The sequence below is a fragment of the Carcharhinus amblyrhynchos genome, chromosome 9 (genome assembly GCF_965287045.1).
Source record: "Carcharhinus amblyrhynchos chromosome 9, sCarAmb.v2.hapA, whole genome shotgun sequence".
Lineage (NCBI taxonomy): Eukaryota > Metazoa > Chordata > Chondrichthyes > Carcharhiniformes > Carcharhinidae > Carcharhinus > Carcharhinus amblyrhynchos.
The window spans coordinates 45,531,536-45,544,803 of record NC_137332.1 but is presented as its reverse complement, the minus strand read 5'-3'; the positions used below and the strand labels follow the sequence as shown (position 1 = coordinate 45,544,803).

Sequence of the window (13,268 nt, the reverse complement as noted above, 5' to 3'; positions counted from 1 at the left end):
CCCAAATTATAACCACAAACCCTCCTTTATCCTCAATCTCTTCCTCCCTCTCTTTCCCTCCAAAAGAAAAATTAAATCTTCCTTTACAATCAAAATGTTAGAATATTGGAATAGCTCTTATGAAGTCAGATTAACCTTTTTCTGACATCACAAAATTATACAAGTGACATTCATTCAATCCTTCTGCAGCATATCAGAAAAACAGATAACAAAAACAATTTTGTAAAACAATGCATGTTCATACAATTAAAACAGAATTCAACTTGAATCAACAACATCATTAAAAATTACACATTATTGTAAAACAAATCTAAAGTACTGATTCATACAGCAGCTACAGTTGGAAGAAAGGTGATTCATTGAGATTGATCTGTAGGCTTTCTCTGCCCCTTGGTATCTAATAGTTTAGCCAGCTTTAGCTGCGGAAGGAGTAAATCAACTATAGAAGTTGCAATAAAATCTAGTAATTGCTATGAAAATTGCATATATGCACAAGGAAGAATCAAGTTTTGATATGATGATAGATGGTGTATTGGCTGATTAAATAAAAATTGGTCACTTTGATAAAAGTGTTAAAAGAACTGTTTAGCCTGTCTGTGATAGACCATAGAATCCTACAGCGTAGAAGGAGGCCATTCAGTCCATCGAGTCTGCACTAACCGCAATCCCACCAGACCCTATCCCCATAACCCCATGCATTTACCCTAGCTACACCTGACACTTAGGGTCAATTTTGCATGGCCAATCCACCTAACCTGCACAGTTTCAGACTTGGAGGAAACCAGACCACCTGGAGGAAATCCAGGCAGACATAGGGAGAATGTGCAAAATCCACACAGGCTGTGACCCAAGCCGGGAATCATTATGATCACTGCGCCATCCCAATGAAAATTGACACCAATCTGACTTAGCATCTAAGGTGAGGAGGGTAGAAGGGTGGGTGCAGAAAGAAAAATGAGAAGGAAGGGGAAAAAAACAATATCTTTTCATTTTAAAAAAAGAGAATTATCTGCAGAAGACCAAAGTTAAAAACTGCATGCACTGATGAACTGAGTTTGAGTAATGTTCAGCCATTCATCAACAGCAAACAAATCAATCTCAAATGACAATTTTAATGGAGATGACAGGATAGACACAAATAAGGAATTTTAAATAAATAGACAGGCAACTTGCATTATAAAGGTAGTTACAAAAAGACTGAATGATTGCTGGAAAGCATGGCAAATTAATTTGTAGTGGTTTATATTGGAGAAAGGGGAATTAGCATTGTTTACAGGGTGTACAGGCACATCAATCCAGTGGCATTTGAGGTACATTTGAGCACAGGTTTGGAGGGCCAGATAAAACATTTATGATGGCACCATTAGAGTCCAATAGGTAACAAGCTATTAGCAACTATACATATTACCAGGCAGATAAGAAGAAATAACAAATAATAAAACTGCTGATTTGAATAAATAGTCCCTCTCTGAGGGTAACCAATAATTAGTTGGACTTGTAAGGGTAGTAAGGGTGTGGAATGCCCTGCCTGCAGCAGTTGTGGACTCGCCAACTTTAAGGGCGTTCAAATGGTCAGTGGATAGGCATATGGATAACACTGGAATAGTTTAAGTTAGAGGATCATTACATTGGTTCCACTGGTCGGTGCAACATCGCGAGCCAAAGGGCCTGTACTGCGCTGTAATGTTCTATGTTCTTGTAGGGCTACATATAGAAAATTAGGTGTTTAAGAGTTTGAGATGTGAATGGGTGCCTGGCAATAAAGTGATATTTGAAGATGACAAAGAACGAGAACCCAATCTATATGTAGTGTCTCTGTTGTAATTCTAATTGTGATGTGGGTATGCCGGCATTGGACTGGCTTAAACACAGTAAAAAGTCTGACAACACCAGGTTCCACTCACATTGTCAGCCACTTCAGGTCTTGAACAGCAGGTTAGGTGTAAGGATTTGCATTCTAATCAGTAATCTCTAAACTGTCTGTGCTTTATATGCTCTGTCTGAGGCCAGAACTCTCCATTCACCTGACGAAGGGACTAACCCCGAAAGCTTGTGAGTCTATTATCAAATAAATCGGTTGGACTAAAACCTGGTGTTGTCAGACTTTTTACTGTAATTCTAATTGAAATACCTCTATCTGGAGAATGGAACACAATGGTTATGCAAGAACCTTAACTCCGATGGAACAGCTAGTTACATTTTGACTGGTTAATGACACGTTCTCAGCTCTCAATCCCTTTTCTGTCCAGAAATGCAATTAATTGTGTGAAATTATTTTTTATTAGCCTTCTCTGCCAATTATTCTACAATATCGATATGCTATGGATAAAAGCATAGAACATAGAACACTACAGCACAAACAGGCCCTTCGGCCCACGAGTTGCGCCGATCACATCAACACCTATCTATAACCCCCAATCCCATAAAACCCCATATACTCATCCAGAAGTCTTTTAAAAGACCCCAGCGAGTTCGCCTCCACCACCACTGACGGCAGCCGATTCCATTCACTCACCACCCTCTGAGTGAAAAACTTACCCCTAACATCACTTCTGTACTTTCCTCCCCGCATCTTAAACCTGTGTCCTCTCGCAGCGACCATTTCAACCCGGGGAAATAGCCTCTGAGAATCCACCCTATCTATTCCTCTCAACATTTTATAAACCTCTATCAGGTCGCCTCTCAACCTACGTCTCTCCAGGGAAAAGAGACCCAGTTCCCTCAACCTAACTTCATAAGGCATGCCTCCCAGTCCAGGCAACATCCTTGTAAATCTCCTCTGTACCCTTTCAATAGCTTCTACGTCTTTCCTATAGTGAGGCGACCAGAACTGCGCACAGTACTCCAAATGAGGCCTGACAAGGGTCTTATAAAGTTGCAGCATTACCTCCCGACTCCTAAACTCAATCCCTCGATTTATGAAGGCCAGTACACCATACGCCTTCTTGACCACCTCTTCCACCTGCGAGGCCGATTTAAGAGTCCTGTGGACCCGGACCCCAAGATCCTTCTGCTCCTCAACACTACCAAGACTCCTGCCCTTGATAGTGTACTCGTTCATCCCGTTGGTTCTGCCAAAATGGACGACTACGCATTTATCCGCGTTGAAGTCCATCTGCCACTTCTCCGCCCAGTCCTGCATCCTATTTATGTCCTGCTGCAACTTTTGCCATCCTTCCAGACCATCCACAACACCACCGACCTTCGTGTCATCAGCGAACTTACTTACCCATCCTTCCACTTCCTCATCCAGGTCATTTATGAAAATGACAAACAGCAAGGGTCCTAGAACAGATCCCTGGGGCACTCCACTGGTGACTGACCTCCATGCAGAAAAAGACCCATCCACAACCACTCTCTGCCTTCTGCAGGCAAGCCAGTTCTTGATCCACAAGGCCAAAGGCCCTCGGATCCCATGCCCTCTCATATTCTGCTCCATCTCTCAGTTTTCTCCCAATTTCATCTTTTAAACTTGCGCTCCATAGCATTTGAAACACATCATAGCATTCAACTTGCCTGGACCAACTATTACAATTTTACAAAATTGTGAATTGAGAAGTATACAAACTGCTTTACAGCCAACTAATTATTTTTGAAGTATAGTCCAGAACATTCATCATTTTCTGGTTTCTCTCACCATTACTTATGTTCTCTCAAAACTCATCTTGCCGATGACATCTACCTCCTTCCATCATATTCCCACCAAACTACTGCCCACCAGAAGATACTGCAAATGGTCTCAGTCCTCAGGAACCTTTCCCCCTCACCTTCAAATCTACCATCATAACTCAGTTCCTGAAAAAGGGCACCCACAATCCTTCTGTCCTCAAAAATATCAACCCATCTCCAATATCTTTGAGCGTGCTGTTCCCTCCCAAGCCCCGAAACATCTTTACATAATTCCATATTTGAATCCTGAGAAAGTACTAAAAAGGCTCCTTTCAAACTCACAAATGACATCCCATATGGCAGTGACCATGGTAACTAATGCTCATTTTCAGTCACAGACAAGGATGACTAAATCATTCTCCAATAACTCCTCTTCCTTGTCTAAGTGACAATGCTTTTATCTGGTTCCATCCTTATCTATCCAGTCATAGTCAGAGAATTTCCTGCAATGGTTTTGCCCATGCTCCTTCATCCCTGAAGAATTCTCAAGGATCTATTTTAACCTATTCTTTTCTGAACTACATAGTGTCCTTCCGTGACACATATGGCAATATTGGTCAGATTGCACATGTGCTAATGTGACCCACCTCCACTTCATTGCCATTTCTCAACTCCTCCATTGCCTATAATCTGCCGAACTGCTCCTCTGAGATTCAATATTGGATGAGCAGGAACTTCCTCCAACTAAAATATTGGGAAGACAAAAACCACCATCTTCAACCACTACTATAAATCTCACTTAGCTAACAATTCCAATCTGTTCTCAAGCAACTGAAGCAGAACCAGACTGTTTCAAACTTCAGCATTATTTGACTGTGAGTTGAGCTTACAAGCCCATACATCTCCATTTCAACAAGCCCAATTCCACCTCGGCAGCATTGTCTGTCTCTGTTCATCAACTGCTGAAAACCTCATCCACACTCTGGATGCCTCAAGTATTCCAATTCTCTTCTCAGTGACTTTCCATCTTCACTCTCCATAAGCCTGAACTGAAGTTCTACTAGCCCTATTCTAATTCACAACAAGTTCCAATCACCCATCCAGCACACTGGCTCCCTGTCAAACAAAGCCTAAAACTTGCAACTTTTATCCTCGTTTTTGAATTCCTGCACGGCCATGTTGCTGTTGGTATCTAATGGGTTCTGTTGATGGATATTAATTACCCCATAGTTTAAGGTAATGAGGTTGAATGGATGTTGGGTAATGATTAATTTTCCTCAGATGTGTATATAAAGAGTCGGCCAGTGCTGGGGAGTCAGATGGTGTTGGAATGGAGAATTAAGGTCTATGGCAAGGCAATAAACTGTTGCCACCCAAAGCACTCTCATCTCGATACCTTCTTCACAACCATGCTTGTGAGCTTCTCTGACATCTGTAACTTCCTACAGCCCTATAATTCTCCAAGAACTTTGATTTCTTGTGCAACCCCATTTTCTTTGCTCACCGGTAGCCACTGTGTCTTCAGCCATTCAGCTCTGAAATTCTCTCCACCTTTAGTGGTACTCCTTCAAACATCTGCCTTCGATTAAGCTCATTAGTCATATATTCTACTGAATCCTCATTTGACATGGTGTCAACTTTGTCTCTGCATTCTGGTTAAGCACCTAAGAACATTTTGCTACGTTAAAGGCACTATATAAAACGTAAATTGTTTTCTTCACCTTTGCAGAAAATGAGCATTACCCTGGAAAAAGTGAAGAAAAGCTGCTCTGTCATCCTTTAGTCACTTCTAACAGAATCCAATACAGTTCTAAGAATGGTCAAAACTTAAAAATTGAGCATCCAAATTCAATTGTTTTTTAACTTGCCTGGAATGAGGTCATTTCTGGGACAAACTTTGCAAAATATCCTAGGAGAAAGCTCCACCCTCATCTCTATAACTTTGTAATCTCTAAACAGCATGTGCTGACCCATAGGCAGCTGCGCAGCTCAGTAATAAAACAATTTTAGCACTGAATGTACATCCAATTTAATCTCATATTAATCTTAGGCTCGTGTATCTGCAATGTGTTTTACCCAAAACTTGGCAGCTATACTTTCAAATACAGTATTGAGGCAAAATTCTGAAATTGACTCAATAAATAAGTACAAATAAAATGCATCCAATTGGGACCTACCTCGGCATCCTAAGACCTCCAAGCAATGAAAGGATACCCCAGAAAAAGGGGATCATCAGTAAACCACCATCAGGACAAGACGAGACAAGACATGTACACTCAGGAGCCAGTAAACCAAGAATTCCTACACCACGCTAAGACTCGGGTCACAACAGACCTCACGCCTCTCCAGCCATATCAGAGGCACCGTTCAGGCCCCAGTATCACCAGAAACTTTAAACCATTTTCCACCAAGGAGGCCCTACTGACAAGGAGAAGAAACATTGTCAAGATATCCATCAACAGGAGATTTTGGTGAGAGATACAATTCTCATCCTCCCGACTATATAAGGGAAACCCTTTAGAATTACCTCACTACCCAGATATAGAAAGAAAACCCTAAAGAGAGGGGAACACCAGGATTAGCCAATAGACACTAGATATGGTCTAGCAGTGTACACTTTTGCAAAAAGGACACCAGGAACAGAACAGCATAATCTCATAAGAAACAGGATACTGCCCCCAAAAACCCAAGAATTAGAACTTAGCACAGGGCCAGAAGCAATGGGGGCAAACCCCCTTACCCACCCTGCTTCCCTGGTACCACACATCAAAACCAAGATTAAACACAAATAGTAATGCACATTAAACTATGACCTCTCTCGCTCTACTGTCAGAGCATCCCATTGGATGAATTCCATAGAGAAAAAAAATGGGCAATTTTAATTTGCACAGTAAAATGGCGTAACAGGTGACAAGCCTATTGCTCCAACAACACTCAAGAAGCTCAACACCATTCTGGACAAAATACCCTGGCTTGATTGCTACCCCTTCCACAAAGATCGAATCCCTCCATCACCAATGAACAGTGGATGAAGTGTACCAACCACAATATACACTACAGAAACTCACCAAGGTTCCTGACACAATATCTTCCAAATCCAAGCCACTACTAACTAGAACAAGAGCAGCACATATTTGGGAATCCCACCTCCTGGTAGTTCTTCTTCAAGTCATCACCATCCTGACTTGGAAATATAACACCATTCCTTCATTGTAACTGGATCAATACCCTGGACTGCCTCCCTAATAGCATTGAGAGTGTACCTATACTTCAGGATCTGCAGCAATTCAAGGCGGCAGCTCACCACCACCACTTTCTCAAGGGCAACTAGGGATGGACAATAAATGCTAGTTAGTCAGAGATGCCCACATTCCATATATGAATTTAAAAAGTGCTTTGTGCTCATATCATACACCCTAGTTAGGATAAGAGATAATATCATAAAATCAGGAGTATAATCACACAGGAAGAAAGTTCAGGATTAATGATGAGCTGCAGATTAAGATAACCATCCATGGAGATTCAAAAGGCCAAAGCCACAACAGGATCATCGCGCAACATCCAAGATCCATCCAGAGTTTCACTGAAGCCCTTGCAACTCTGCCATATCATGCCCTGAAGCCCAGGTAAAGAGAAACCTAAGCCCTGGAGGATGGTGAAGATCTGTTTTGTCCAGTCACTTCCAGCCCTCCTCAATGAACACAAAGGACAAGACAATAGTTGACCAGTGGTCAGAGTCTTTGACCTACCCTAGGCCTTAAAGACCAGTACAACCTTGCCCCAGTGATCTTGAAATGCCCAGCCTTCAAAATTGAGATGTGAAAGCATGGCGGCCAATTCTCAAATTCAGCCAGGAATTCTCCCTCAGCTCCCCTCAGGAGACCAGGAACACAGATGCTTCTTCTCCAGCCCCATCTCCCCAAATTAATCAATCAGGATGTCCGACATAGCATGCAGCAGGATTTCCAAGCATGAAGGTGAGCCCCTAATGAGGAAACTGCTCTCTCCATTGGGTGGAGCAGAGAAGAGAATCCTGTCATTCTCGCTGTTCATTTATGTGAGCATCAATATTTTCTGCCATCGTCCACAACTTCAGTCACAATGGCAACCATCATCTTGATGCCTACAACACCAGCAAAACCACCACTGTGAACTGGGCCCCATTCCGGCTGTTTCCAATTGCCTCAATTAACCAAGGATTTTCTTGACTTAACTCAACTCCTCATCACAAAAATTTAGCCAGGCTCTTCCAGGAACATTGCACAGATTATACACATCAGGATCAAATAATTACATTAAAAACAGATGCTGGAACCTGAAACAAAAGCAGAAAATGCTAGAAAATCTCAGCAGGTCTGACAGTATCTATAGAGAGAGAACAGAGCTAATGTTTTGGGTCTGGATGACACTTTGTCAAATAACATGTGCATCAGTATTAAAAAAAAGGATTGAAAAGGTAAGTAGCGCCAGAGGTCCCAAAACCATTGGAAGAGAAGTTGACTGGTCAGCCATTTAGTGGAAATAAAGCCAAGGGAGCAGAAGGTGGGTCGCAATGACAAGATGAGCTTGAGAAGGCAAGAGGGACAAGAGGAAAGAAACATGCGAGTTTAGGAATGGGGACAATTTTAGAGGAAGTTGAACCTGTGGGCTAGTAGAAAGGGATTTTTAAAAATTGTGGGATGTGTCTGTGGCTGGCTAGGCCAGCATCAGTGGCAGAGACCACTAATTGGATGGTCTGAATTTTAGTGACAAGCCAGTCCATGAGTTGTTGAAAGTGTAAGAAACAGAAGGAGGGATTTAAGGCAGTTTGCAGTCGGGAGAGGAAGCTGGTGGTTTTCTTTGCTTTCTAGAATGAGACAAGAATAGGTCCTAATTGTGTTTTACATGATTGAGCCATTCACCACTAGGTCTGGCTATATCATAGACCTTTCAAGTCTGCATCCTTGGACTTAGTGGAGTGGAGATGAGAGCCATACAAAAGGGAACATTCTGTATTAGGGAAAAATATGGTTTTAACAGGGGCTAAAGAAAAGTTGGAAGCGGGGATGCAGTTGAGCAGAACAGTTGTTGAAGAAATGTCATGGCAAAAGGAGGCTTTGAAGTTGCAACTGTAAGTAAATTGGGACATGAGTTTTTCGAGATGCAGAGATAGAAGGAAGTATGACTGGGAAGCACAAAGGGGGATAAGGGCAGACAATGATACAATGAAACGATCAAAGAAGGCCTTAACTTTCAGTTTTGTTCCTGACTGGATGAACAAGATTTATTTTAATTAAATAGCCATTGTTATTGTTGTGAATTATATTCAAAAAAAACTAACAGGTGTAACATACAGGTGTATAAAATGTTGAAGATGATCCAAAATAGTATATGTAAACAGCAGTGGACACAAGGGAATGGTTAAGCAGATGTATTATAGTAGGAGGAAGTCCAAAGGTTAGCCAGCTATAATTTAGAAGTGCAATTATAAGTGAAATATAAACATAAAATGCTGGAAATAGTCAACAGTTCAGGCAGCAGTGCAGATAATGTTAGACTTGTTGGGTATGACTAGCATCTTCAGTTTTAAATTTCCAATTTCAAGTATCCACTGTGCTTTGCTCTTTGAGTTGTAAGTGACATGGGCAGGGGAAGAGAGTTTCCTCAAGGGCAAACATGAGGAAATTGGGCTGGAACAGGGGAGGGGAATATGTGTTAAGAAAGAAGTTGGAATGTACCTTGATTGTGACTGAGGCCAAAGGAACAGTGGGCCACATGAGAGAGCGAGGCTGTGGAGCTGGGCTTGAAAACAGCGAGGAAACTTTATATGGGGGGGCAAGAGGTGGTTAGTGAATTCAGAGTGAAATGGTTACATGGAGTGGAGATGAAAAACAAAAACAATAAGAATGAAGAAAGGATAAGAGGGACAAGGATATCTGAATGAGAAATACAGTTCTAACTTTAGTGCAATGTGTATAATGGTTCTCAAATATTGTGGGACAAATAGCTGAATGTATTGCCTTTTATATACTGCATAAACTTTTTATGCTTAATTCCTTTACACTTCAAAACAAATTTCTTTGCCAAGTTTCTGATACACATCAGAACCAACTACTCACTTCACTGTTTTATTCATGTGTTATGAGATAGAACTCTGGGAAATTAGAAGTAATCTAATGTTGGGAGTTTTCCTCACAATTTAAAAAGTTAAAAGTTCATTTATTTGTGTCACAAATAGGCTTACAGTAACACTGCAATGAAGTTACTGTGAAAATCCCCAAGTCGCCACATTCCAGCACCTGTTTGGGTACACTGAGGGAGAATTCAGCATGGCCAATGCACCCAACCAGCACATCTTTCAGGCTGTGGGAGGAAACCAAAGCACCAGGAGGAAACCCCTGCAGACACGGGGAGAACATGATCAGCTAGATACTCAATATCTTTTTCCAAAAGTAGGGGAGTCTAAAACTAGAGAGCGTAGGTTTAAGGTGAGAGGGGAGAGATACAAAAAAGTCCAGGGGGCAATTTTTTCACAGAGGTTGGCGAGTGTCTGGAACAAGCTGCCAGAGGTAGTAGTAGAAGCGGGTACAATTTTGTCTTTCAAAAAGCTTTTAGACAGTTACATGAGTAAGATGGGTATAGAGGGATATGGGCCAAATGCGGGCAGTTGGGACTAGCTTAGGGTTTTAATAAAAAAGGATGGTATGGACAAGTTGGGCTAAAAGGGCCTGTTTCCATGCTGTAAACCTCTATGAATGTGCAAACTTCACACATTCTTCTTCCTTCGGGAAAAAGATACAAAAATCTGAGGTCACGTACCAACCTACTCAAGAACAGCTTCTTCCCTGCTGCTGTCAGATTTTTGAATGGATTTATCTTGCATTAAGTTGATCTTTCTCTACACCCTAGCTATGACTGTAACACTACATTCTGCACTCTCCCATTTCCTTCTCTATGAATGGTATGATTTGTCTGTATAGAGCGCAAGAAACAATATTTTTCATTGTATGTTAATATTGACAATAATAAATCAAATCAGATAATAACGTAAGGCCAGAATTGAACCCAATTCCTAGCACTGAGGCAGCAGCACCATTGTGCCACCATGCCAATTTATGAAACGAATTACAATTTTAACAAGGTTTCAGTTTTAAAATGATCCCTGCATTTTTGTAAACAAAATATACACAAGCTTCTATGAATGACTATTTAATTTTCAATTCATTCTCGAGGAACACATAACATCCACCATGATTAATTTTTCTCTTTACCTTAACCTCTCTGCACCCTTTGACATGATCCATAGAATCTCTACAGTACAGAAGGAGGCCATTCGACTCATCGAGTCTGTACCGACCATAATCCCATCGAGGCCCTATTCCCATGACCCTTGTTTACCTTGATAACGATGGGCCACATTCTCCTCCAACATCTTTTCCCTTATTGTTCAGTTAAGCAGGACTTGAGTCCATTTTACCATTACATTTCCAGCAATGACTTCATTCTCTGTCCTAGCTTCCAGGCTCCCTCGGGATCAATCCTCGTCACCACCTCCTTTCTTTCACCCGCACCATACACCATGATACAAAAGCAATAACATTCAAGGGATTTTCACAGTAACTACATTGCAGTGTTAACGTAAGTCTACTTCTGACGCTAATAAATAAACTATATTTTTTAAAAACTATAAAGACTAGACTTTGGATCAACTTCAACACGTACATTATCAACTAACCCTACACTCCCATCACCTCATTTGACTCCTTTCTTTGTCTCTGTATTTTCAGATTGCCTGTTTGACACTGAAGTCTGGGACAAGCAACAATTTTCTCCAGAGACTGATGGCAGTCTGAGTGCAACATGCTTCACATCAAGAATGGGAAATGGCACTAACTCTGGAATTGTAGCCTTTGTACTCCATGCGAGATTCTGCCAAAAATGTTTTTTTTTGCTAAGGTTAAGGTATTACGGAATATATTTCCATACTATCTAAAACAATATTCAAGGTGTGCGTTATTTTAGTCCGTGTTATTTTCTTCAGTTTAGCTCCACAGACACCAGAGTTGACTTCACGAATATGAATTACCCACCGTGGACCACAACATCTCAAAATTGGGTGAACATAAGGCTGGAGCTGCTGCCGAGTGTCCAGCAGAGTTTGGACACTCTGCTGACCATTCTTTAAGCATGAAAATAAAGGGACATAAAGTAACAGACGGTAATAATGAACCATACACCAGCAACAGGAAATGCATAATTATAGACTCAAGTTGCCGCATGACTTAAGTCTATAAAGCAAAAATACTGGCACACAGCGACATTATAAATCACCAGGAAATACAATCACATTAAAATCTTTTTTATCTTTAATTAATCAATCAATAAACCGCATAAACATGAATAATACTGCAATTCTGTGGCTTCGGTTTGTATGCATATCCTTTTAACAGTGTATGGACAGCAACCTATAGCAAAGCAAATTATTACACTACAGCGTTAACCATTTGGCCTATTACTTGTGCGGGAAGCGGGTGGGGGATATAGATACCAGAGGCCACCTTGCCAGGACAAGTTTATTGTACAGGTAATGGAGTTAGGTCACGCTGAAAAAAGACTGAGCCTCTTGCAATTACACAGGCACCTGGAAAGCGATAATGTATGCTGTGATTTCAATCCAAACTTACCGCTCCTGTATCCATCGGTTGTGGCTGCTGTCTCCCGGATAGTTTATATGGTTGGAGTTGTAGTGGTTACTCCGAACTGACTCTGTCTCTCCCCCAGTCCTTCTCGGATAGTTTATGGTTGTAGTGGTTACTCTTGGCTGACTGTCTATCCCCCCAGTCCCTCTCCGATAGTTAATGGTTGTTACTCCAGGGTGGTTTATCTCTTCCCCAGTCCCTCTCGGATTCCCAGCGCTGCTTCCTCCTCTAAAGCAGCAATTGGGAAACGTTCACGCAGTGCGTGCCTTAATGATTCCGAGTAAAGCGCCTCCAGCTGATTACCAGGCTGTGGTGAAGTCCCACCAAATTTCTATTATTTTCTTGACTTTGTGAAAAACTCCCACTGGTTACATTTGAGTCACTCTGAAAGGTAAACGCCACTTCCACACAGTGCCAGAACACAAGCGGACAGTAAATTCCCACAAACTCCCCGCTCCACCTCCGCCTACACTGGCAGGAACCCCGCTCCTGTTCCCCTGTCAGTGAGATTTCCCGGTGGAGACCAGCAGTCCCCCGCGGTAATAACTCCGAGAGGCTGGAACATGAGCTGGAGGTTCAATGAAGAATCGAGGGAATGAGTTAGGCAATTCTATCATTACATGAGTGCAATAAATTAACCTCGGCATAAACGCAGCAGATTTGTCTACAAGTACTGGCTTTAAGTAAGTGTTTTGCCACAGTTTTTTTAACAGAACGAGTGATTATTGGTGTTGTAAGGTGGATATGGGATGATTAAATGGAGGCTATTAATCAAGAAGAAATTGTGTAAGTTACACAAACTTAAGGTAACTTCTAAGAAAGAAGTTGAATCTTCTTTGTATAACCCCAGGACATCTCAAAACACACAGACACTGAAATACAATACTGATACAATGCAGTGAAACTCAAAACCCTGTACACATCAAGACCCCAGCATTTGGATAAATGGCCAGATAATCTGGTGTTAGTGTTAATAATTGG

General features: G+C 41.6%; 1 protein-coding gene across 2 annotated transcripts in view; it reads right to left on the bottom strand.

Annotated features, from left to right (window-relative positions):
- The window catches only part of LOC145348362 (uncharacterized), a 55,220-nt gene extending 42,526 nt beyond the window's left edge, over positions 1 to 12,694 (bottom strand). For both annotated transcript variants that reach the window (XM_080196568.1, XM_080196569.1), the window contains exon 1: positions 12,273 to 12,694. In XM_080196568.1, the coding sequence (XP_080052694.1) occupies positions 12,273 to 12,287 (15 nt within the window). In that variant the 5' untranslated portion in view covers positions 12,288 to 12,694. The remainder of the gene's footprint in view (positions 1 to 12,272) is intronic.
- Between the last annotated feature and the right edge of the window lie 574 nt (positions 12,695 to 13,268).